The sequence below is a fragment of the Narcine bancroftii genome, chromosome 8 (genome assembly GCF_036971445.1).
Source record: "Narcine bancroftii isolate sNarBan1 chromosome 8, sNarBan1.hap1, whole genome shotgun sequence".
Lineage (NCBI taxonomy): Eukaryota > Metazoa > Chordata > Chondrichthyes > Torpediniformes > Narcinidae > Narcine > Narcine bancroftii.
In genome coordinates, this window is record NC_091476.1 from 20513665 (window position 1) to 20540638 (window position 26974).

Consider the following 26974-nt stretch of genomic DNA (forward strand, 5'->3'; position numbering starts at 1 on the left):
CTCGGTCTGATAAAGTACAGAGAGCGAAACAAGAGAATTAATCTATACAGAGCTTCTGTGCCTTGTGTCAATTAACTGGTCAACATTCCTGACTTATAATTTTATTGAAAAAATTGCTCTATTAAAAGATGGAATAATCCTGGGTTACTCTAACCATTGCTATCATAGCAAAATTAAATTAAAGAATATTTGAAAGAAAAAAAGGGCTAAGTGCTGATTTTCATGTCACACGATCTTAATGAGGAAGTCTTGTAGCATTCCACAGATGCTTAGTAAGATTGAAACCTGAGTATTTTACCCAAAGATAGCTTGGTGTGTTTTAATGAATTTAACAAATAAGGTTTTGAATCGCAAGTTCAATGCTATTTTTTTGAATTCAGTAATCCCTGTTTTTGGTTTATGACCATAAGCAATGATTTTGTGTTGACACAGCTTGGGGGTGTTACTTTTGTTCTGAGTCAGACACCAAGGCGTGAAATCTAGACCAGTCCATTACTGCAATAGCTGCTGTCTCTCAGCCAATAGTTTCAACCAAAGCCTATCTGTCCTTTCAGGTGGGCATAGAAAATCCCATAGCAAAGCTTAGTAAATGCTCATGCAAATGTCTATCTCTTAGCAAACATCAGGAAATAAAATTATTTGGTCATTTTTGTAATGCATTATTAACACTTTATTTGTTTTGTATATTCCAACTGTGAAGAGACAGCGAAGGTCTTTAATTGTGAAGCATTTTGATGTGATCTGAGAGTGTGATGCAGTTTTGTTTTTTTGTCAGTTGCAACATTTTAATGTAGGACAAAAGTCGACTCCAGAATGTATAACCTGCAAGTGCATGGCATGCAACTTGTCCCATCCTGTTACTTCCTAATTCCATGCCTTCCTAGAAACTCTCTCCCCATCTCTTCCCCAATAACTGGATTTTGTACTCTTGTTTTTGCTGCTGTCTTGAGGCAGCACTATGCCAGGACTAGCTTCAACATCTTTCCTGACCCACGTTACTGCCTGTGAAAATTTTTATATACAATCAACATTCTCATTACAGGGAATAGATGTAATTGGAATGGGCTAGCAACCTATTAGTAAACTCTTGCTGTATTCAACTTATCATTTAATTTTGTCTTTAACAAGTTTGAGAAGGGGTATTTGATTGAAGTCTCTTCTCCAGTACATTTAATTACTCATTCTTGAATATGACATAGTGAACAAACTGCACGATCCTTCAATTTCACTTTTTTATGCACTCCTTGAAAAATTATCAGCATTTATATCAGTGAATATTATTTGCATTTCACAATCTACCCACTAAACTCATCAAGAGGTTGTAGCATCTTGTCAAGTTCTTGTACCCACCCTTTCAACTCTGCAGAAGTTGTACTCAGCTGGTTTCGATTCAAAGTTAAGAAGTCCTCACACTCTAGAAACAGATCGTTAAGCCCACAGGTCGATGCCATTTATGCTCCACACATTCTTCTTTTCCATTAAACTCCACCAATGCTTTGTATTCTCTTTTTTATTGTTAAATATCTCCGTGCTATTTTACTCAACTAATTGTAGTAGTTTTCACATTGTCTGGTGAAAGCAGTCTCTCCTGAGTTCTCCATCAGATTTATTTCTGGCTTGCTTCTATTTATTACCTTTAATTTTGGACTTGGTAGCAAATAGAACAAATTCCATAGCTATCACAGATCTTCAGTAAGACTGCAGATACTCGAACTCTAAGATAAAAACAGAAAATACTTGTAGGTTTCATTTGTGGGAAGAGAAACCAAGTTAACATTTCAAATTAGAGAACCTTTGTCATAATTGTAAAGGAGATAAAGCAGTGGTTCTCAACCTTTCTACTCACATAACATTTTAATCCATATGAATCAGTGCTCTGTGATTATTAAGGGATTGCTTAAGATGGTATGTGAGTGGGAAGGGAAGGTTAAGAATCACTGCTTTAGACCCAATTGTTACTGAAATATTTTGCTTGAGAAAAATTGTCATCGGCCCATTTCCTTTGGAGTTATGAAACCGTGCACATAACGAGTCAATTAGATACGATTAAAACAGTGGTTTTCAAACTTTTTCTTTCCACCCACATACCACCTTAAGCAATCCCTTACTAATCACAGAGCACCTATGCCATAGGGAATAAAGTGGTATATGAGTGAAAAGAAAAGGGTCAAGAACCACCGTGATAAAGAAAGCTTATTAAGCTGCAGGAAGGATGGGGTATCGAAATTTTTGAGAGCTATAACTGTGGTGACCATAGCTTATCCTTTTATCTGCATTTCATATCTCCTGCATTTTTTCTAGAATCTTTTATCTATGTTCAGATTTATTGTCAGAGAACATACATGACATCACATACAACTGTAAGATTCTTTTTTCTGCGGGCAAAGCAAAATTACCCCTTTTTGGTAATGCAAAAAAAATGTACACGTAAACAAATAAAGAAATGCAAACAAACTGCGCAATAGAGAAAGGCGAAAAAATCAATAAAGAGCACTATTAGGAGTCATTAAATGAGACCCTGATTGAGTTTGTTGTTGAGGAGTCTGATGGTGGAGGAGAAGTAGCTGTTCCTGAACCTGGTTGTGTGAGTCTTGTGGCACCAACACCTCTTTACTGATGGTAGCAGCGAGAACAGAGCATGTGCTGGGTGGTGTGGTTCCTTGATGACTTCTGATGGCAGCGTTCCTTTCAGATGTTCTCGATGGAGGGAAAGGTTTTGCCTATGATGTCCACTGCCTTTTTCAGGGCTTTCCATTCAGGGGTATTTGTATCCTCATACCAGACCATGATGCATCTGGTCAGAACATTTTCCACCACAAATCTGTAAAAATTTGCCAGGGTTTCTGATGACATACCAAACCTCCACAAACTCTTGAGAAAGTTGAGACACTGACATGCCTTCTTAACGATGCATTGGTGTGTTGGGTCCAGGAAAGATTCTCCAAGATAGTGACTCTAAAATTAAGATAGGACATACACTGTTAACAGTAGGGCACTGAAAAGTGCAGTAGAACAGAGGGATCTGAGAATACTGATATATAATTCCTTGAAATTGGTGTCACAGGTAGATAGGGTTGTAAAGGGAGCCTTTAGTATATTGGCCTTCATAAATCAAAGCATTGAGTTGGGATGTTATGATCAAGTTGTATAAGATATTGGTGAGGCCAAATTTGGTGTATTGTGTGCAGTTTTGGTTATCTAACTACAGAAAGGATATCAATCAGATTAAAAGAGTATAGAGGAGATCTTCAAGGATGTTGTCAGGATTTGAAGAACTGATTTACAGTGAAAGCAAGTTCAGACTTTATTCCCTGGAGCCAAGAAGGTTGTTTGGAGATTTGCTAGAGGTATGCAAAATTATGATGGGTATAGACAGAGTAAATGCAAACAGGTTTTTTCCACTGAGGTTAGGTGAGATAAAAACTGGAGGCCATGCGTTAAGAGTGAAAGGGAAAATGTTTAAAGGGAGCATTAAGAGTAACTTCCCACAGATAGTGGTGGGAATGTGAACTGGTAAACACAGGCTCAATTTTGACAGTTAAAGATTTGGACAAGTACATGGATGGGAGAAGTATGGAGATGTATGGTCCAGGTACAGATCAGTGGAGTAGGCACAAAAATTGTTCAGCATAGAATAGAATGGCAAAAGGGCCTGCTTCTGTGTTGTAGAATTCTATGGTTCTAGTTATTTTACATTGTCAAACTTTTCCATTGCTGGGGAAACAGTGCAACATCAATTCTCACCTCTGGCTGGATAAAGTGAAACCTTCCTGAACTTTACTGTTTTCTACTGAGAAAATAAGAAATAGAAGCCACATGAGGCTATTAAGGCTGCCTTGTAATTCAATCTGCTTTGCCCTTCATTTAGATTGTGACTGATCTTTTAACTAATCCAATTCCCTTGATTCCATTAGTACATAAAAATCTGATTTCATTAGTACCTAAAAATCTGTCTACCCATCTTTTCCAAAATAAATTGGTTATAAATTGTACCTGTTTACACCTGCGGCACGTATATATGTCTTTCTTTTGAAACTGACCTTCATTCCCACCAGGATTACTTTTAAGAAGCATAAGATGGTTAAGGTCAGTGCTTCGAGATCATTTGGATCCGTTGAAGTCTTTTATCTTGTATCCCCAAATTCCCGGAATGCAGTCTGTGTAAAAAGATTGGAATGGAAATGAGTGACTCATTCCCATTCCAAAATTTTACCTGTGGCAGCAAGAAGACATTTTTATGGACTGCCTACTGTCTAAATTGAACTGCAGGCAGTCCGCAACAATGGTCTATTGAATATGATGCAATGATCATTCAGTTCGCGACACTGCCATGCAGGAGATTTACATGTGCAGCAAGAAGATATTTACTTACCAGCAACAGTCAACCGCTATGTTGAATCATTGGAGTGGTGCTGGCATTAACAGGATCTGTGGATCAAGAGCCATTTTGCTTGATGATGTTGATCCAGTGATGCCATGCATTGCACATAAGTTATACGTCACAGACGACGTCGATCCACGTCCACTCCATGTAAGTACCGCACCTATGGTACTTTGTCTAAACATGCGGCAATATCCAAAGACAGGTCTTTTTGTGTGAACGGCCACTCTGAAAGGTAAGTGTGAAAATTGACCATATTAAAAAAAATGTTATCTATATGTAATAAACATATTAGTGATTGGATGATTGTTGAGGATTGCTTCAACTTTGCATTGAACTGTCTGAAGACTCTCCTCATTAAGATTTTGTCCATCTAAGGTTGAATTAAGAATTTTTCATATTGATCTATTCAGTTTTTCCCATACATTTCTGTGGTACGATCCAGTAGGGGGGGGTTGAAGATCCAATTAATTTCTTTTGAACTAATTCATTATGAATTTGAGTTTGATTCCAGTGTGAAATTGCATCTTTTAATTCACGTTGAGCTCCCATGAAATTAGTGCCATTGTCACATCATAGTTCCTCACGTCCACATCTGGCAATAAAACACAAAAGGGCGTTGATGAAAGAATCTATTTCAAGTGATGATGCCACTTTGATGTGAATTGCTCTTATGGCGAAACATGTCAAAATGACACCATAGTGCTTCACAACACTTCTTGCTTGTTTCACTTCAAAGGGTCCAAAATAATCAACTCCAACATATGTGAATGGAGGTTCATCTGGAGTGACTCTGTTCAGAGGCAATTCTGCCATCAGATATTGTCCAGAAGGAGTATTTACACGCTGACAGACAAACTCATTTCGTTAGAATTTTTCTGCTTAATCTAGTGGCAGCACAAATCTAATATTTTTCTCATCGTCATGATAACAGATGGCTACAACCACCATGTCTTATCTCTTAGTGAATATGTTGAAGAATTAGTTCTGAAATATAAAAATCTTTGGCGAGTATGACAAGATGTTTAATCTCTTCTGGCATTGTTGCCCTACTAAGGCGCCCACCAACTCTTAAAACACCATGTAAGAGAATAGGGTCGAGTTTACCAATGTGGCTTGTTATTGACATTCATCCCCTTTTTCAGACTTGAAATTTCATTTGCCGAACTCTTCCTTTGGCAAGAGCATATTATTTCCATCTCAGCATCAATCAATTCTTTATCTGTGAGACATCCTCTTTCTTGTATTTCAGGAACATGATTTGTTATGATTCAGATAGCATCTTTTAATCTGAACAACCATGCTGTTCCCCTTCTCAAACTATTCCAGCATGAAAAGTAATGAATTATGGAAGTAACTAAATCCATTTGTTCAGACATTATCTGAACAGCATTTGCAGTTTTACCCGCAATTTCAAGGTCTTCACTTTTAATTTCAGGGTCTTCATGATAAAATTTATTTTAATTTATCAGGATTTAATTTATCCGCAGAAGAAACTGAGGCCCTGACACCCACATTTCATACTTCAGAAAAAACTTGACTTTCAAACCTCAGGAAGCGAAATCATCAGGATTGATATCTGCATTAACATATCTCCACCATGATTCTGTTAGCCACAAAAAAATAGAAACCTTGCAGTTTTATTGTGATGTATCTGAACACAGAGGTGCTATCAGTCCAAAATATGGAGTCTGTTAGTTTCACCTGCAACTCTTTAATTAATATTTTGTCCATCCTGCTAAAATCAGTTTGAATGAAGTTAAAAGATTTACCATCCTTAGGATCTTGTGCCTTACTTGGAGACAATGACTGCTGGTTTTAGACTAATTCAGCATGGAGGTACATCAGCTCCACATCTATGCTGTCAAGCCAAATTTAAAATTTTTCAGTGAGTTTACTCTAGCATCAGAAAGAGAGAATAACCTTGAGCTCTATTATTCCAACATCAATTGATCCTTACAATCGTGCTTCATTTCCCTTTTGCGAACATTATTTACTAACACTGGTATCTCATTGGCGGAGACGTCGCGGCAACTTGGGCGATTTAGGAGACCAAAAAATGGCTTGCGCTCTCACCAAGGTGACCTCCGCAGACAAGGTGACAACCAATTTGCCCGGAAGTCGCGGCAACGTCTCCGGCAATTGCTGCGACATCTCTGCAACGTCGCCGCAATGTCTCTTCAGTCTCCTTGGTCTCCAGCAGCTCTCAGAGACGTCACGGAGACGTCTCCCCAGTCGCGGACAAAATTAGTCTCGGAGATGTGGCGGAGACCTGCTGCTGGAAACTGGAAAAAGTCTCCAAAAAAATCAAGCATGTTTGAATTTCCTGCAACTTCCTGGTGACCCGGCTAGGCTCCGCAACCAGCGGAGAATCGAGTCGCCACCAGGTCGCCACCTAACCTCCAGGCCAATGAGATAGGCCCTTAAGCCAATTCTCCCTCATTACTCTTCTAATACATAATCCCAAACTCTTATGTTCTCTCATTCCTTTCCCGTTTCATCTCCAATTTCACATCATGAGACCTATCCATAGCTCTCTGAAACCAATTCCCACTGGCTAATGATGCAGGCTGAACTTTAGAAGGAAACGTATCTCCTTAGGAATTTTCCTTCTCCTTTCAAAACCATCAATGTCATCCATGACCTCTGTCCCTGAAAAACACTGCTCTGTCTTCAATGTACCTTAACTCTTTTTTACTTTGTTCAATTTATTTCATATTTAATGCCCGTCACTCCTGAAACTTACTGTTTCCTCCTTCCTTCTAAGGCACCAAAAAGAAATCTATTCAAATTCATTAACAGCAATCTTTGGGCATTAAAAGATTTTATTATTCTGTTATTAAACATCTACATTATTGCATATTCCCAGTATCCATCCTTGGCTCCCAGCTCATCATTACCCTCATGCTGTAGTTAACACAACCCAACCATAGACAGATTTTGTGACATTAAACCCTTCTAATTCATTTTGACTATATGGAGTCTTTATAAACTTGTTAAGAATGACTTGCTCTACAAAAGCAATCTTTCATTCAATTAGTGCAATTGTTCATATTCATTTGAAGTGCCTTTTCAATGATATCCAAATCTCGTCACCACTTAGTGAAGAAGATTTTTTGTGAGTATTGCCCATTTGTCTATTTCAAAGTATATCTGCCTTATTTATGCCCTCTGTTCGTTTGCATTATTCCACCCCTTTGGCAACTAAAAACCCTTTGTTTTATAGTTATAAAATGTTTAGTACCATTATAACCATGGTCATGCATGTGCAGGTGTGATTATTAACTTTTAACACTGCAGAATAGGATTAGTTGAATCCTATCTTCCAAGAACATTAAATAGTGTACAATGTTCACCAGAGAATCGGCTTATAGCTTTCTACTGGGTGTGCCAGTATTTCTTCTCTCTCAAATTCAGAGTTCATTCCACAGCAAAATGCACAAAAGTAGAAACACAGAAGCCTTGTTGAATCGTCTTCATAGGTGCAGATAAAGCCATCCAGGATTTAATTGATATAATCTATAAATTGAAAGGTTGTCAGCAAAATGAATAGTTTTTTCGCATGTTAAATGTTACATACAGGATTTCAACAATACTTGTCAAATTCCCAAATTGCATACTTATCAGGAAAGTGAGAGCCCATGGATTCTTGTGGAAATAACAAATTGGATCTTCGCCATTTCAGTAACAGGAAGCAATGATCAATGATAAATGAGCGCATTGTAGTTGTAAAGCTATTTGCATTGCAGTTTCACAAATGTTTTCTCCTGTTTGGTATAATGTGTAAAATATTTAGACTTTCAGATGAAACAAATCAGTGTCTGTGTGTATGATATTGAGGCAGAAAGCTACAGAAGAAATCATTGCCTTGGAAAACAGAAGAGTGGCAGATGCAATTCAAATGTAAGTTGATCCATTTCAGGAGGGACAAAGAAGAGGATCACAGTATATGATAGGTATTAAAATTTGCAGAGAAACATAAAGCAGAGAGTTGAAGGTGGCTGCACAGATAAATAAGATGTTTAAGAAAGCAAAGGGCATATTTTCCTTTATTAGCTGACATTATTCAAGTAAATTATAAATCATTGGTCAGGCCATATTAGTGCTGATTATTATCTGTTCATCACATGACAGAAAAGAAGTGATGGTGTTAGAGAGAGAGAGAGAGCAAATATTTATGAGGACATTGCCAAGACTAGAATTTTTAACTATGAGGAAAGACTGGGCTTGGGTGATGTTTTTAAGGATTATCATTGAGGAGATATTTTGGCTACTTCTCTCACATTCATCACTGTCCAGATTTGATTTGCATCACATCACTTTCTTCTGTTCAGATTTTAAAATGTGAGAAGGTGAACTGGTATTCTAGAGTTTGGTCGCATGCTAATTCATAACTTCTAAAGAGGGAATGGGGCAGGACTTTTGATTAAATTGGCTCTTACAGACTAATCCTTATTCTTGCAGAAAGAAGCAGATACAAATCCTCTGATCCAATTCTAAGGCCTCTAAAAACATGCTAACATTAAAGACCTCAACAAATGTCTTCAACCTGTATGCCTGGCCCTCCAAATGTTTATAGTGCATAAGGTACCAAGTATTGTGTGCCATCTAGTAAGACTCATGTATCTTATGTGCTCAAGATCTCTCCTTCATGCATTAAAAGAACATTAAAAATAGCAAAGTTGCAGGTCAGATTCTGGAAGAGGGGAGCTTTGGTAGAAAGAGCTCCAGGATGCAAGAAGTTGGATGTGTATCTGGGCCACAAGGATCAGGCTAGTTTATTGGCCCAGTGTGGCATTAGTTCCTGATGATGGGAGATGAGCAACCTAGTAAATTGCATGATGGGGCAGGGGGCTAAGATGAAAATGGATAGAAGAACTCGAGGTGTGTTAGAGCTTGTGAGGTTAACATAAGTTGAGGCTTCTGAGGTGTGATGGGCAAGAGTCAGGTATGTGAGGATTGGGATTTGCAGCTGGCAGGTGACTGAGGATACGCTAAGATAGTGCAGGGCTCACAACCTGGGCCTATTCAGGCAAGTCCATTCTAACCAACAAAAAAAAAATAAGTAAAACACAAATGTCTGCAGACACCATAATTGAAGTAAAACCATAATGCCAGAGAAACTCAGCAGGTCAAAGTGTATACTTTATAAAGCCCAAAACATTGGTTTTGTATTTTCATCTTTGACCTGCTTTCTCCTGTATTGTGTTTTCACAAAAAAAAAGACATGCATGAGGACCTCATACCTTCAGCATTTCATATGGATTAAAATCATAGTTTGAGCATTGTTGGTCATGGCACGTTAGGGGCAGCTCTGTGCTTCAACTCATTAGATGCAGAAACTAGGCATTCACATTGTTGACTTCACAGAAAGACTTGTTTCTTTTTGTCAATGTTTATCTTCTGAACAATTCTTCTGGGGAACAAATTGAATTGAATTATCAGGTACCAAGATAAAGTGAGGGAAAAAAAATTGTTTTGCCTACTAACCAGGCAAGTCAGCCCATATGCAAGTAATTCAGATGGTGTAAACTAAAAGTGCAGATTTTAGTATTAAGGAACAAGTGTTCAGTTTCTACGCCAAAGTGCATTTCAGCAATAAAAGAGTGTCTTGAATTCCAAGGCAGCTGGATATACAACCTGAACATTTTAGGATTACTGCCAAGTGGAATGTTTCTTGTATAAAAATTGTAGTTGTACTCACAGTGCTTTGCAGAACAATTGTTTCTGCAACTCCCAATCGGCATCTTTATGTTTGTCACTATGTTTGAAATAAAACTATTGCTTCTATAAGTGGGCTAAGCTCAAAACATTGCCTTTCATTTGGAACGCAGGCATATAAATTAATTTTAAAAAGAAATCCTAAATTCATCATCATCAAGACCACTATTTATTGCCCATCCCTAATTGCCCTTGAGTAGTTAATTGTAAGCTATCCTCAGGCATGGCTGCAGGTCTCTGGAAGAGCATTTTCTGTTGTCCAGGGAGTTTCATAACCTAAACCCAATGACAATGAAGGAACTGATATAATAGTCAGGAGGAAAACCCATAATCTGTGATGGGTTGTACTTATCATTCTCTGATGTATAGGTCAGTTGTTTCAAGGTGTCGTCAGAGGAAGAGCCTAGACAAATAGCTGCAGTGCATTTCGATTAATTTAAATTAATCCCATGGGCATTTTCTCACAACTTAATCCCTCAAAACTTAAAATCATTTTGCTTGCCTTTCTTTAGAGTTATTTGGACTTATCATTACTTTGTATAATGTCAGTATGTGCATTCAGATATTCTTTTGGGTGATAACTAATCAAATACAATCATTATATAATTCCATATCGTTCTTATTTTCATTAAAAAAAACAAATTTGGTCTCTTTCAAGTTATATTTGACAGTTCAGAATGTATGAATGTACCGTATAAAAAAAAAACATTGAGCAATAACTGAAGTACACAGCGAGGTATTTTATTCAAAATGTTTGTGTCGCCTCTATGCTTATTCTCCTGCCTCTGTATACCTTTGATTATTTATCTAGTTCCGTTGTTGATTGACTCTAATTGGCTGGAACCAAGTTGGACCAACAAAATTAAAATGCTAGGAAATTATTAAATGTGCAAGGTGGATGGAGAGAAAAAGTTGCTGCATCAAAGCAAGAACCCAAAAACCTGTTTGAGGGTGGTGGAGATAGTGAGGTTTGGCCACTCAGCAATTCTTTGCTGCAGGGACGAAGTAAGAAGTGTCCTTTCATTTGTTCAACTGCCAGCTACAAGGAAGAATATAACTACTACTGTAACTACTACTGTAAACCCAGCTCTTCAGCGCTTGACGTCCTGTTTTGCGGAAACTGCCAAAATGTTTGGCCTGGAAGTCAGCCTGAAGAAAACTGAGGTCCTCCATCAGCCAGCTCCCCACCATGACTACCAGCCCCCCCCCCCCCCCCCCACATCTCCATCAGGCACACAAAACTCAAAACGGTCAACCAGTTTACCTATCTCAGCTGCACCATTTCATCGAATGCAAGGATCGACAATGAGATAGACAACAGACTCGCCAAGGCAAATAGCGCCTTTGGAAGACTACACAAAAGAGTCTGGAAAAACAACCAACTGAAAAATCACACAAAGATTAGTGTATACAGAGCCGTTGTCATACCCACGCTCCTGTTCGGCTCCAAATCATGGGTCCTCTACCGGCATCACCTACAGCTCATAGAACGCTTCCACCAGCGTTGTCTCCGCTCCATCCTCAACATTCATTGGAGCGACTTCATCCCTAACATCGAAGTACTCGAGATGGCAGAGGCCGACAGCATCGAATCCACGCTGCTGAAGATCCAACTGCGCTGGGTATGTCACTTCTCCAAAATGGAGGACCATCGCCTTCCCAAGATCGTGTTATATGGTGAGCTCTCCACTGGCCACCGTGACAGAGGTGCACCAAAGAAGAGGTGCAAGGACTGCCTAAAGAAATCTCTTGGTGCCTGCCACAATGACCACCGCCAGTGGGCTGATATCGCCTCAAACCGTGCATCTTGGCGCCTCACAGTTCGGTGGGCAGCAACCTCCTTTGAAGAAGACCGCAGAGCCCACGTCACTGACAAAAGATAAAGGAGGAAAAACCCAACACCCAACCCCAACCAACCAATTTTCCCCTGCAACCGCTGCAACCATGTCTGCCTGTCCCGCATCGGACTTGTCAGCCACAAACGAGCCTGCAGCTGACGTGGACAGTTACCCCTCCATAAATCTTCGCCCGCGAAGCCAAGCCAAAGAAGAAAGAAGAAACCCAAGTCTAAATTATAATTATGAGCTGAGACAATAAGATGGAACGTCTTCATGTAGTTTGATCAGTGTCTTGGCTCCCACCCACAACTCAAAAACAATTTATTTATTATTAAAGTGAGTTAGTGTCTCACTTCCTCAATATGGGTTGATTCATTAAAGTCAAAGTCATCGTTACTCATTTGTGACAGTGAAGCATGTAGGCTCAGTTTTGATCAACATTGATTCAGTCTCTATCAAAAAGATCAGGACTGGTAATAAAACTGTTTACATTATAACTCAAAGGTTAGTTTTCAGAAGCAGCTTTACTCAGCATTACCATGTTAGGATGGGAAGCCAATGTCTTTTTCACTAATCAAAATGATTGGAGTGTGGTCAATTATCATGAATTTTGGCCACAATTACTTGCATCTGTAAATTTCTCTCCAAGATATGGCTACTCATTAAGGTAATTTTTCATGGAAAGACTGAAAAAAAATCATAGAATTTGCAAGACCATCTAATTTCCAAAAAAAATACTTGAAAGCAATTGGGTTAGTTAGCACCATTTTTGGATACTAATTTCCAATAAACTGAACATGGCATGCATAGATATTTTGGGGAAAATCACATGACAAACACTAGTGAGGTCATTAGTATGCCAGAAAGCAGGCAGTAAATGATATCGCTTGATTTGGAACTCAACTCTCCAGCCACTGCCCTCAAATGCAATGATGAGTCACAGGTTCAACAGGTTATACCCCCCCACCAAAACTCTTTAAACCTAGTGGTATTTGAAAATATTTTTGTTCACTGACTGTGGCCCTTCAGGAAGACTACTGAACATTTTGTAGTACAATGCCCCATCCTTGGAGTTTGACTCTGAGCACTGACTCTCTGTTTCCCCTGTAGATTCTCCTCCTGTATCCAGATGACTTGTATATACCTTAAAATACACTTTGTCCATGGTGATTTCCAATCGCTATGAGATCAACTAGATTCACCACTAGTTACAATACACTTACCTGTAATATGTTCAGGATAACATTGACTAACACTAACTATAACTAAGACAGTCAAGATATTTATACCCTGCTGATGCCTCTAACCAATGAACAACAGATTTGTTGCTGACAGGATACCAAAACATAACAATCTGAGTATTTGAAATTGGTATTGCAGTTCCATTAGATGGTTTTAGAAGATTCACAAGCCTTGCACCCATTTTTTATGGTCCTTCAACATTTGGCTTCATACTGTTTATTCATGGTTTGGCTTTTGAATGTGAATTGGGTGTCTGTTTGAAATATGTTGATGGCAATGTGATATCTTTATTCATGAGGGTTGGAGGGAAAGCTGCACCTGGTGGAGTTCACGAACACCTGTGCCCTTGTCCTTCCTGATGGTAGCTGTCATAAGAGTGAGAGGTACAGTCGCATGCAGGTCCTCTGGATCTGTGGTGTGCCAGTGGTGGAGAGAATGAATCTTTAGAGTGGTTCATGATGTTCTTTCAAGAAGGTTGCTTTCTTCATATTGTCTTGAGTTTCTTGGTGCTGTTCTACTTATCTAGGCAAGTAGAGAGTATTCTGCCATGCTGCTGGCTTATGCTTTAGATGGTAGAAAGACGGTGGGATGTCACAAGTGACTCATAGAATTCCCAACCTCTGATCAACTCTTGTATATCTGAGCAAGAGGCTGCTCCTATTGAGTTATTGGTCAGTTATGAAATGCAGGATATTGATGTAGGGCACTCTGCAATGATATTGCCTTTAAATGTCAAAGGTGATGGTTTGAATGCCTAATATCGAAGATGTGAAGTGCAGATAAAAGCTAATACTCCACTGGAGGGAGAACTAATGCTTTTATTAGCTTACAACACAGGTAGGGTTCATGAACCGGCTTCAGGGGGGTACTGAGTTTAAGCAGGAAACCAGGGTTATATATGGGCCCCTGGGGGAGGAGCCGAAAGGCAGGACCAGTCATCAGTACAGCACACTTCTAGTGAATACCAGTTCACTTCATTCACCCCTTCCTTCAGAATTAGGGTCTGTGGATGAAGAGAACAAGGATCAGAAGCCGGTAATAGATACAGAAGAGAAATAGTTACAATACTATTTACAGGTTCAGGCAGTCCGGGGGTCTAGAGATCCAGGTGGAGCACCTTAGCATCAGGGGGCCTTGGCTCCTTGAGTCTCCTGGTCCACCTGCAATGGAAGGGTAGTAGGCTGGAGTTCCGGCTCAACGATAGAGGGAGGTTCACTCTCCTCCTGAACCGGGTCCCCTGAGGCCTTGAGTGGGGGAGGGGAGAAAAAGCTCAGAAACTCGTGAGGCACCTGAGGCAACGGATCCACTGTTCCAGCAGGTGCTAGGTCTCTGATGGAGACGGTGTCCTCCCTGCCATCCAGGTACTCTGCGTAGGTGTACGTGGGGTTGGCATGGTGCAATTTCACCCTACCCACCAGGGGATCGGTCTTGCTTCTCCTCGTGCTTCTTTAGAAGACCGGACCAGGACTAGTGAGCCAGGCTGGGAGTTTAGTCCCTGATGCCGACCTTCTGTCGAATGTAATCGTGAACTCATGAGGAGTAGCATTGGTCGCAGTGTGGAGTAGCAACCGAATTGAGTGGAGCGCGATAGGGAGGGCATCCTGACAGCATGAGTCTGGAAGGCCTTTTTGCTTCAGGGCAAGTTTGACAGCCTTCTAGATCGTGGCATTTTTTTTTCAACCTGCCCATTCCCCTGGGGGTTGTAACTGGTAGTCCTGCTGGATGCAATGACCCTCACTAGCAGGTACTGATGCAGCTCGTCGCTCATGAAGGCTGAGCCCCAGTCGCTATGAATATAGCCGGGATACCCGAACACGGTGAAAATAGAGTCTAGGGCCTTCATAAAGGATGAGGCGGATGTGTCTGGGAACAGGATGGCAAATGGGAAGTGGGAGTACTCATCGATGACAGAGAGAAAGTAGATGTTCCCGTTCGTGGAGGGGAGAGGTCCCTTAAAATTGACACTGAGCCGTTTGAAGGTTTGCTTTTGAGGGGTGAAAAAAAGTGTGGTTTGCTTGCACTCAGCACAAACCTGGCATGACCTGGTCATTTCCCTGACATCTTCTATTGAGTAGGGCAAATTGTGGGACTTGACAAAATGAGCCACACGGGGGACCCCTGGATGGCAGAGCTCATTGTGTATGATCCGCAGTTGACTAGTGTGTGCGGAGGCACAGCATCCCCTGGACAAGGCATCAGGGGAGCCATTAAGGGCCCCAGGCTGGTAGGTGATGTCCAAACTGTAGATGGGGAGTTCAATCCTCCACCTAGCAATTTTATCATTCTTGATTTTTCCCCTCTTGGCGTTGGTGAGCATGAATGCAACAGAGCGTTGGTCCGTGCCAGGTAGCGCCTCCAATGCCTTACGGCTTCTACAAAGGCCTGAGCCTCCTTTTCCACAGACTGGTTCTAGAGCTCATGGCCTTGAAGTTTCCGTGAGAAAAAGGCAACCGGCCTGCCTACCTGATTGAGAGTAGCAGCCAGGGCTATATCCGAAGCATCACTTTGCACTTGGAAAGGTACATTTTCGTCTACCGTGTGCATGGCAGCTTTTGCAATGTAACTTCAGAGGAAATTAAAAGCTGTCTGGGCTTTGGCCAAAAGGGTGAAAGTGGTGGCCTTTAAGAGGGGACAAAATTTGTCGGCGTATTGAGGGACCCACTGGGTGTAATACGAGAAAAACCCCAGGCATTTCCAGGGAGGGGAAGCTCTAACAGGGGGCACATCCTATCGGGGTCAGGGCCAATGACGCCATTCTTCACCACGTAGCCAAAGATGGCCAGTCGTGTAGTTCTGAATACATACTTGTCAGATTTATAGGTAAGATTCAGGGCTCTCGCCACGTGGAGAAAGCTCTGGAGTTTGGCATCATGGACTTCTACGGTGTGGCCACATATGGTGAGATTGTCAATGTAGGGGAAGGTAGCCTTCAACCCGTACTCGTCTACCATCCTGTCCATCTGCCGCTGGAAAATAGAGACCCAATTGGTAATACCAAAAGGGACCCTCCAGAACTGATAGAGTCGACCGTTAGCCTCAAAGGCTGTGTACAGGTAGTCCTCGGAATGGATTGGCAGCTGGTGATAGGCGTGATATCGTTCACCATATCCGAAATGCGAGGGCGTATGCATCGAGAAGTGTGTACCTGTTAATTGTTTGGCTATAGTCAATCACTAACCTGGACTTGTTTTCCCCCTCTACTACCACCACTTGCCCTCTCCACAGGCTGGAGATCCCCTCCTCCAGAAGGCGCTGGGTCTCCCTCTTTATAAACTCCCTGTCTGCTGCGTTGTACCTCCTGCTCTTGCTGGTGATGGGCTTACAGTTGACCGACAGGTTTGGGAACAGAGCCTGGGTGGAGGGGTGGGGGGGTTGTTATTCAGTGTGGAGAGACTGCAAGTGGGTTCTGGTTTTGAGGGTCCTCCATTCTGAACCATTAACAGGGGAAGGGGACCAGAAAACTCCAAGTTCACGCGTTTAAGATGACACAGGATGTCCAGACCCAACAATACTGGAGCACACAATTCATCTAAAATGTACATGTGAAATTTACAAAATTCCCTCCCTTCAAATGATAGATGAACTCTACAATGTTTCTGTACACACGCCGAATGGGACTGAGACACTAGGAAGATTTGGTAATTAGACAGGTACATTTTTAAGTTTTATTTTTGCACAGTCTGTGAGTCTATGAAACTTTCCGTGAAGCCTGTGTCATTCAGGCACTTGGTTGAATGTCTGTTTACCTTCATTGTCACCATCGAGTTGCTGAGCTGGTGAGGTCTATTCTGGTCGGGGACCAGCGATGCGAGGTTGACGGAGACGCTGTGTTCTTCCCTCATGTGGCCCCCTCCGTCCTGAGTCAACCTGGGCCGGTAAGATGGTGCTGACCTCGTGGCACGGCAAGATGGTGCCCTCGTTCCTCCTCTGATGACGATGGTGGCACTGAATTCAAAATCGGGCCGCTGCAAGATGCCCATCAAGCCTTTAAGCTGCTTTTTCATAGGCAGCGGGTTGCGCAGCAGGCGATCTTAGGCGAGTCCAGGCCAGATTGCTTGGGGCTGGAATCGGATCCAGAGGCGGTAAAGGCCATGGACTTCCCCAGACCTCCCTTCGCGTGGCAGACCCTGGCGCCATGTCCCTTCTTCCCACAGCTGGAGCATGCCGAGTCTTTGGCCGGGCAGCGGGCATGGGAGTGCTGTCCCTTGCCACAGAAAAGCACTCCTGGACTTAGGAAGCAGCAGCCGTTAGAGCGGGGGCCACCATAGTAGGAACAGCCAGTCCTTGGAGGCACTCACCCAAGAGTGCGAGTTCGCTGGCCTCAAGGTTGTTGTTCTCGAGATTGGCCTGTTCCAGTGAATTGCCAGCTCGACATAGCTAGCGAGGTCCTTCCTTCCCGACTTGAGCAGTTGTTGTCTCATGTACCTCAAGCAGACACCTGTGACTAGAGTGTTCTGGATCTGTTCATCTTCCTGGATACGACCCGAAGTGGCCTCATACCTGCATTTCTTCGCCAGTGTACACAGATGCAGCAGGTAATTGTCAATCCAGGCCGTTGACGGCATAGGGCAAGCCAGTACCTTGCTATGACCTCGTTCAGGGACTTCATGTAGCGGGTCTTCAGCGCCTCAATGGCAGCCTTGTACGTCAGGCAGTCTTGGACAACTATGTACCCCTTCGTCCCTACCCTTGAGATGACCGCTGACCTCCAGAGCTCATCTGTATGGAAGACATCCCTAGTCATGTTCAGGTAGGTCTGGAAGCAGTCTAGCCAATATGCGAACTCCTCAGCTGTGTCGGTGTACTGGGGGGTCTATCAACAGCATACTGGGCTTGAGTAAAGCCTCCATCCTTGTATGTAAGCTAATAAAATTGTAGCATAGATATAAAGCTCACATTCAACTGGAGGGAGAACAAACGCTTCTATTAGTTTACAACACAGGTAGGGTTCATGAACAGGCTTCAGAGGGGTTCTGGGTTTAGCGGGAAACCAGGGTTATATACGGGCCCCGGGGGAGGAGCCAGGAGGCGGGACCAGTCGTCAATACAGCACACTCTAATGAATCCCATTTCACTACATGATTATATTCTTGCATTTGTGTGGCAGGAAAGCTACTTGCTATTTCTTAGTCAACATGTGATTGTTATCTCGGTCTCACTGCATGCAGGCAAGGAGTGCTTCATTTGCTGGGGAGTTTCAAATGGAATTATATGTCATGCAACTAGCAACAAACATCCCCACTTTCAATTTTATAATGCGAGGAAAGTTATCGTTGAAGCAGCTGAAGATGCTTGGCTCGAGGTTAAGCCCTGAGGAATTCCTGTAGCAATAGCCTGGGATGAGTGACCTTGACAATCAAGATCACTTCTGCTTGTGTAAAATATAACTCCAACTATTGGACTATTCTTCCTTTGATGCTCATTGACCAGTTTTATCTAGGGATCTTGGTACCACACTTCCTCAAATGCTCCTCTCATTTTACTTTTAAAAATTAACAGTTTTGGTTTATGTTTGTACCAGGGCTGCGATGAGTTGTGACACCAATATTGTCCTGGTAGAATTCATACTGGACATTGATGAATAGGTTATTGGTGCATAAGTGCCACATGACATTAGCTACCATGATTTTGTTGACGGTTGAGTGTAGACGGATTGGATCCTTTTGCCAAGATACCCTTTAATGAATATCTCGATAGAAACTCTGCAAGCAGCACACCATATCTGGAGGTGACTCTTTGGCTATCAAGATGTAAAAGGCATGCCTATCTTTGATGCTTTTTCCCCACTAGTTTTCAGAGAGAGCATCGCCTTCCTCTCTGATGGGAAAAGTACTCAGGGGCTTAAATTTTCTGAAGTAGATAGAATTCAGGGCACCCAATGCCTTGTGGTATAGGTCAGCTCCTGGGAACTTATAGCCAGGACATGAATAAGGTGTCAGTTTCTGGTATAATAGGAAGCTCTTCCAATGGAGTGATTAAATAATTTTTTAAAAACTGATTAAGCAAAAGATACAGCAACTGAACTATTCCTTTGATTAAACATGTGTATGGATGGTTTGAAGAATCCTCCATTTTCTTTTGCCTGAATTTATTTCCTTCGCATTAGCTATCTAACCTTAAATCCCTCATCATTTTAATTGGAGTTTAAAAATTCATGTCATTGAACATATTTAACAAATTTGCTAAATCTTTTTTATGTGGTCGTATCCATATTAATTACCATGGACTAATGGAATCAACGAAAAATTTCTGGATTCTGGATTTATCAAGTTGTAAGGTTAAATTTTTCCCCCTTATGCTGTTTCTTTCAGAGAACCAAGGAAGATCGTTCTGCACAAAGGATCAACGGGTTTAGGCTTCAACATTGTTGGTGGCGAAGATGGTGAAGGGATCTTTGTTTCATTCATTCTGGCAGGTGGACCAGCAGACCTCAGTGGAGAGCTACGAAGAGGAGATCGGATTTTATCTGTAAGTGATATCCATTTTTATTGAAGATGAGAAAATATCCTTAGTATCAGTAAAATGATATCAATGTAGCATCTGTGTTTGAATCAAATCCTATCTGAAACCAAGTGGCTTACTGTAATGCGCGACAAAAGAACCAAAGATTTGTTGATCCAAACCAAGGCTTTTATTAACTAAAAGACTGGAGCATATCACAAGTAGGTGGACCAGTCCAGAATGACCTGGTCTGGCTAGGAGCAATCCTTTAAGACCTGCCAGTAGGTGTGGCTACACTCTCAGCCAATCACAGTCATCCTACATGACCATCTGTACATATGTACATATACACATTGGTGATAGAATCTGTACACTATCACACTTACTGAAACTGCATCCTGTCTCTCCCAAGAGGAAGAGAAGTTCCTCACTGTAGTTGTGCCAAGCACGGGGGATGAAATAACAGTGTAGTGTGGCAGTACAAAATCAAGGATCAAATTTCAATGACACACTCCTCTCTGCTGCTGTCTTACCCTGACAATTAGGGGTATATGCCTAAATCAGAGAAGCACTAATATACAGTGGATACAGGGAGGTGTGGAAGAGAGTTGTGAAGAGCTGAAAATATCTTTATTCAACAATTAGAAATGGACTATACATGATAGAGGAAACTATATATTTGGGTGTGTGAATGGATATCTTTATATGATGGATATCTCTGAATGATGAAGACCACCTTTACACAAGTCATGGTACTTTCACTTGCTCTAACTCATTCAAGTTGGACCAGAGTTTCAGTCAACTTTAAGTCAAACATGTTGATTTTAAATTAACCTACATCCTAGCAGGAAGTAGTTTATTTATATCAACACAAATGAAAGTGGGTCCTGCCAATTGGGTACATTGCCAAGGTTAAGGTGAAGTTGTGTTATGCAGTGTGCAAGGACTTTCATTTTATATCTAACTGCACCTTACATGGCCTTTTGACAGAGAAAGCTTTGTACTTTATGCAGATGTATCCCATGTTCTCCTTATTCCTTGAAAGGAGTACTTTATTCTGTTTTTAAGAGATGGAATTCATTACCTGGGCTTGCATAAATGAGTTTTACTTGACATCCTTGAGCTGACTGGAGATGGATAGTGCTCCAGTTCTCGTTCCATTCAGCAAGCGATTCACAGAATTCTTTTGCAACTTTAGGCATGTGAGATGACCTGCAGCAACCATAGCAGAAAATTCACATGAAATAACCTGACTATTGACTTTTATTTATGCATGCCCAGACTGTGGAGATCATTGATAAAAGCTATATTTTATTGCATCCTTAATTTATCTTGAAAAGTACATGGTTGATTACTTCCTGAACCAGGTGCAATCTATATGATAAGGGCACTTGCACTGCATTATGAGAAATGACATTCTAGGATTTTGAGTTGCAATACTGAAAGAATGGATGTACATAGAACTGTGTATAACTTGAATGGCCTGGTGTTTTCATGTACTGGTTGCCCTTCTGAGCAGCAGAGATATTAGGCACAGAAGTACTATTGAAAAAGCTTTGCTGAAAGAAACTAAAGAATTTCAACATCTGTACCAACGATAGGGAATTTCTGGCCCATGGTTAGTTGAAGTGGAAAAACAGCACTTTAAGTGGCACTGAGAATCTTCAAGCTATGCATCAGAAAGACACAGAAGTTGCACAGAAATGTAATGGAAGGACCTCCTCACAAGCTTTCAACCTGTCTGTTTGCTCCATTACCTTCTGCCCTTTCTGTGGAAGAGTCTGCAGTTCCCATATTAGCCTCATCAGAGAACCAGAGGGGAAGCAAGTCATCCTAGATCTCAAAGAACGGCCTAAAGAGAAGTAGGTCACTTGATACAGTGCATCTACAGTCACCATGTATGTTATGTAGGACTAGATGTTAATATCCTTTATTGCACTCCTGAGACTTGGTGCCTAGACTTTGCAGGGTAGCCAAGTGAGTGGTGAAATCTTCTGGGTCATCAAGTGGGTGCCCTCCTTCCTCAGTGTTTCACTCATAGACCCACAACAACTTCGGAAGGTTCAGCAGTGAATCCTGGTGTATTGGGTTCACCCCCAGATGCCATTCACTCACTTGGGAGCTCAGATGGAATCCTTTCTCCTCATCCAGAGCCACTGACTATCCTTTCAGCAGCTCTGGAGAGATCTTTAACTGCTTATCGGTTTATCATTCCTTGCATTCCCAACTCCCGAAGTAGTATTAGTAATGAAAAGGCCATATGTTTTTGAGGAGGCCCCAGTTGTTGTCACAAAATACTCAAGTAGCTAGGTAAAAGATATTCCACTATATTCTTGATTTTTGTCCCGTCAATAAGTCGTCACTTTTACTTATCATTCATACCATGCTCACACGGTAAAGTCAAGATAGCGTTTCTCCAAGATCACAGAGCATATTTACATAAATATGTTAGAATAAAAGTTAAACACATTAAAATATTAAGACATATATAGTGTATATCCACATCTATTCTGGGAATTCAGGAGTTGATGGCTTGGGGAAAAAACTTTTGCCAAATCTGGGCATTAAGGGCCTGAGCACTACGATACCCGTTTACCAGATGGCAGAAGGGAGAACAATTTATTTGAGGGGGCGTGTGGAGTCTTTCTCAATATTTATTGCCTTTCATCTACATCGAGTTTTGTAGATGTCCTTCATAGTAGGAAGAGAGCCCCCAATGATCTTTTCTGCTGACTTCACTTTCCACTGCAGCATCTTGTGGTCCAAGGAGGTACAGTTTCCAAAACAGGTGGTGATGCAGTTGCACAGGATGCTCTCAATACATCCTCTGTAGAATATAATGAGTATGGGGGGGGGTGGGAAATGAACTTTCTTCAGCCTTTGCAGGAAGTAGAGGTGCTACTGGGGTTTCTTGGCTATGGAGCTGGTGTTAAGAGATCAGGTGAGATTCTCTGCCAAGGGACATGATGCTCTTGATGAACTCAGCAGTGGAAGCCATGATGGATGGAATTATGGAAGGAACTCTGGGTAATCAATGAGAGTTACATCACAAAATACCTGGTTCCAGTAGGTCACAGTATTTATGTGGCTGGTCAAGTTGTGTTTTGGTCATTGGTGAATTCCATGATACTGAAGATGGAGACTTAGTGATTAGAATGTCCTGGTGATGAAATTGAACTCTGTCTTGCTTGTCATTTCTGTAACAAAAATGGCATGACCTGCTGAGTTTCTCCTGCATGTTTGTGCACTGCACTCAACTCCAGCATCTGCAGAATTTCTGGCTTCACTCACTATTTGTGTCCATGTCTGAATGTAGCACAGGACAACTTTGTTATCTGAGGCACAGGCTTCTTTACTTCTGGTGATTCAAATGAAGTTGATCAATAAGCAATCGTTGGTGAACATCCTTACTTCTAGCAGAAAATTATTTGATCAGGGAAACTGCTCAGTGGACCTCCTGCACCAATCGATAGACTTTAACCAGGTTGATTAGGTTCTTAGGACCATCTTTGTGGTGTATATTACTCTATCCAATAAGAACTTTGCCCCAATCAATTTTTATTTCATGAAGACCTCTAAGTAATCTACCTCAGTGTTGGAATCCAGTTCATTTGCCATAATCAAACCAAGATTGCAATAAGGACTGGAGCCAACCAGTACTGGCAAATCCAGTCTGAGAATCAGAGAGAAAGTGTTATTAGTGAATTTACCACTTACGAGCACTGTTAAGTATTCTGCTGATTGAAAAAATGCCATTGAGTAGTAATCGACCAGACTGAATTTGTCCATTTTGTGGTGTAAATACACATTTGGTAACCTTTCACCATATTGGGTAGATACCAGTACTAAAACAGTTTTGACAAAGATGCTGTTCAGGGGCACAAGTCCTCAGCACCCCAGCCTTTGCTGTTTGCAATGTGTTAATTTATTTTCAAAACAGAATGGATCAATTTTGTTGAAAACTGGTTTCCATTATGGGAAGCACCATAAGGACAAGATAATATTCACTCATTGTAAAGTAACTTAAATTAATTATATATTAATAATAATGCTGATTTGCATTGGTTGTGTCAGCCATTTTCTTCAGTCTGTGGAATTGGCCCAAAACAGACTAACTTCCAGTTCAGCTTTATAGGCTGAAGATGGTTACAAATTCTGCTGTTTTGTTGTTCATACTTATGTGCTGAGATCTACCAATTTTGAAGGCCGAGATTTTCATGGGACCTCCTTCCCATTTTAATTGTCCATCCACCATCCACAGATGGATGGGACAAGACTTCAAAGCTTCGATCTGAACTGAAAATAAAAAAAAAATTCTGATACTGGAAATCTAAAATGAAAACAGTAAATGCAAAATACTAAGACATTCAGCAGGTTCAGAGGCATCGAGAAAGGATTTTTTTTGTCAGATCCATTCTGAACTATTAATTTATTGGTTGAATAGTTCCACCTATATCCTTGTACATCTTCTCCTCATTTTCATATAATCCTATGTTGTTGCTTCACTGGGTTGGCATTTTGTTTTTATTTGAAACATGCTCGATGGTAGAATGAGGTTATGAGGTTACTTTCGTGGAATAAATATTCTACTGCTGGAGAATACCCAGCTGTGAAGCACTGGTTCTGTTCTAAATCCATCTTGTTTAGCCTGATAAAGGTGCCAAACAAACAATGATGGGTTTCTTCACTGTAAAATTCAAATTTTGACTCCACAGGGTCCCTGTAGTGGCTGCTTTAACAGATATCGATTGGATGACATTAAATAGGCTTTCCCTTGTTTTGTTTCATACTATTTACATGTCATGAACTCTGCTTTTACAATTATTGTTCTTTGATTAGAGCATGCATGACTCAGTTTTCCTTCCAACACCCATATTGTGCAGATTGCTCTGGAGAAAAACAGCAATGCCTTCCAGATGGAAGCATTTATTTCTCTGCATTTAACAAAATCATGTAGACTTTGGTCTAAATGTACCATTTGTCAATTCTGCACAGCTAACAGGTGCTTCCCTGTTTTTGATATTTCTCTGTAAGTTTCTATTTCAAGGCACTGATTATTGCACATGTTGCCAGGAGACTGCCAGCTGCTTTGACCATTTGCGATTCAGATTTAGGATGGAGTTGCTATGGTAACAGTCTGTTTGAGATTATTATCCTGCCTCCATATCCCCTGTCTTACATTTATTCAAGAAGTAAGAATTGTCTCCTATTTGCACTTTACTAAATTCCATTGTAAGAAGTCTTTTTGGAAGTCCTACTTGTGGCTTTCCTAGAATAATATCTCTCTGGATGCCAGCTTTCATTAATAATTTGTTACTGCATTTGTATCTCAAATTACCACTCACCAAGCTGCTAACCTTTACAGTGTAATTTATTGGAACTTCTATTTCTTGAGATAGAAGAGAGCTCAGGATAATGCATGTAAAATAATATTTTTCTGCAATTCTCTAGATATCTCATTTCAGTGACTCCATAAACTCTAATTTGAGATATGAAGGTAATGTTCATATTGGTCTGGCTGAGATGTTATTGGGTCATGGAGCTTGATAGAAAGGACCAACATCTATCTAGATTGCCTTCCAATATTCTTGGAGTTGTATAATACAATGATAAGGGACATTGGCAAATTGTAGCAATCAAAATGATCTTTTTGACTATAACAGACTCAGATTTAATAAATAAAAAATTCCACTAATGAAGAACTTTCAGAAGCTGGTATCCAAAGCTATCAGTTTCTCCTGAGCCTGCTGCACTCGCAGTATTTCACATCCCAAATCTCCTCTATACTGTATCCTAAAAGTTATATTTTTGAAGAAATTAATCAATGGTTTTTTGAACAAGCTACAGGACAACAAGTTTCTCAGTCCAAGATGTAGTCCTGAGAGAAGTTGCTTTTGCATTCTTGCAATATGCCACTACCACAGATTACCATCAGCTGAGTGGGAACTTATACTGCTCTGAGTAGGTTTTAAATAATTGTGCCTCTTTGTTTCAGGTAAATGGTGTTAATCTTCGGAGTGCCACACACGAGCAGGCAGCAGCTGCACTCAAAAGAGCTGGTCAGACTGTGACCATCGTAGCTCAGTACCGACCAGAAGGTAAGCATATGTGGAATGGGGCAGTTAATTTCATATGAGATGCATGTGTTACTTGTGACATGCTCCAGTGTTACAGCAGTCTACAATGTGCTGCTGCATGTTGTCAGTTTTTATACTTTCATGTTTGAGCAAAATCTAATATGCAATACTGAATATAGTACTTGATCATGAAAATGAATAGAGCAAAAAACTTTACAGCAGAAAATAAGCTTTCAAGGGTGATGTCAATAAATATTTCTTTATTGCACTGCAGTGCACTGTATTTTTCAACATGTTATTAATTCACTTTCTTACTCAAAAGAGCAAGTGGGAAATTGTTGCATTTCTGACTCTGTTACATGTTTGGGGTTCTTAGCCTTGTCATATTAAGTGCCTGAATTTCTGAAGTTCTTGGTTGGTTCTGAAATGTTTTTGGATGATTGAAGCAAGGGAAGTATTATATTTATGTATGTCTTCTCCTTTACAAATGATGAAATGTCTCTGCCTCTGGGAGACCTCAGAGAACTATGGCAAGAACCATGCAGGAAGTCCATTGTGTGGAAAAAAGAATAAAACAATACCATTATATTATTAGTGTGGCAACTACGAAACATATACTGCACGTGATTTGTGATGAATGCAATCAAGGGATTGTCAATGGAGAAGAAATAGACATTTATTTCATCGTTCAAAAATAATTTCAAACAACTTAATTTAAAAATAATTACTTTAATGGGGTGTCACTGTTGTATACATTTTAGATTTGGATACAAAAAAGCAGCAACAAAAATGGTCAACATTTTTCTTTTTTGTGAAGTTAATTGGCAAACAAGATTGATCGTGATATGTAGTGTGCCTCTTGCCTTCCCGTGGATAATACTGTGCAAGTTTTAACAAGAGAGAGAGGAGACGGGGATCAGACTGAGGTGGAGAGAGTGTCCTGCTGAATTATCACTGTATGATTTCTTTTGTGGGTCACGGTGCAGGGTTTTGCATATGGCAGATGAGATGGCTAATATAAGGAGTTTGATTTGGGTTGGAGGGGGTGTGGATCTTGTCATTCCATGAGCTGTTGGGAGCTTGTAAATCAGCTCATGGAATGACAAGATCGGAATTATTGATGTAAAGCTAACAAGCTCCTGCCCAGTGAAGAAACTATATGCTACCCATTGAAGTAATTTTCATTGTCAGTTACTTCCTCCTCTGAAACCCAGGTATCTGGGTTTACTGTTTCTAAATAAGAAGCGATATGCAGCTTGCATTCTGGCACTTCA

General features: G+C 40.8%; 1 protein-coding gene across 5 annotated transcripts in view; it reads left to right on the plus strand.

Moving 5' to 3' along the window:
- LOC138740440 (disks large homolog 3-like) overlaps positions 1 to 26974 on the plus strand; it is a 379720-nt gene that overhangs the window by 247608 nt on the left and 105138 nt on the right. For all 5 annotated transcript variants that reach the window (XM_069893062.1, XM_069893063.1, XM_069893064.1 and 2 more), the window contains 2 exons: positions 19494 to 19650; positions 25619 to 25721. In XM_069893062.1, the coding sequence (XP_069749163.1) occupies positions 19494 to 19650; positions 25619 to 25721 (260 nt within the window). The remainder of the gene's footprint in view (positions 1 to 19493; positions 19651 to 25618; positions 25722 to 26974) is intronic.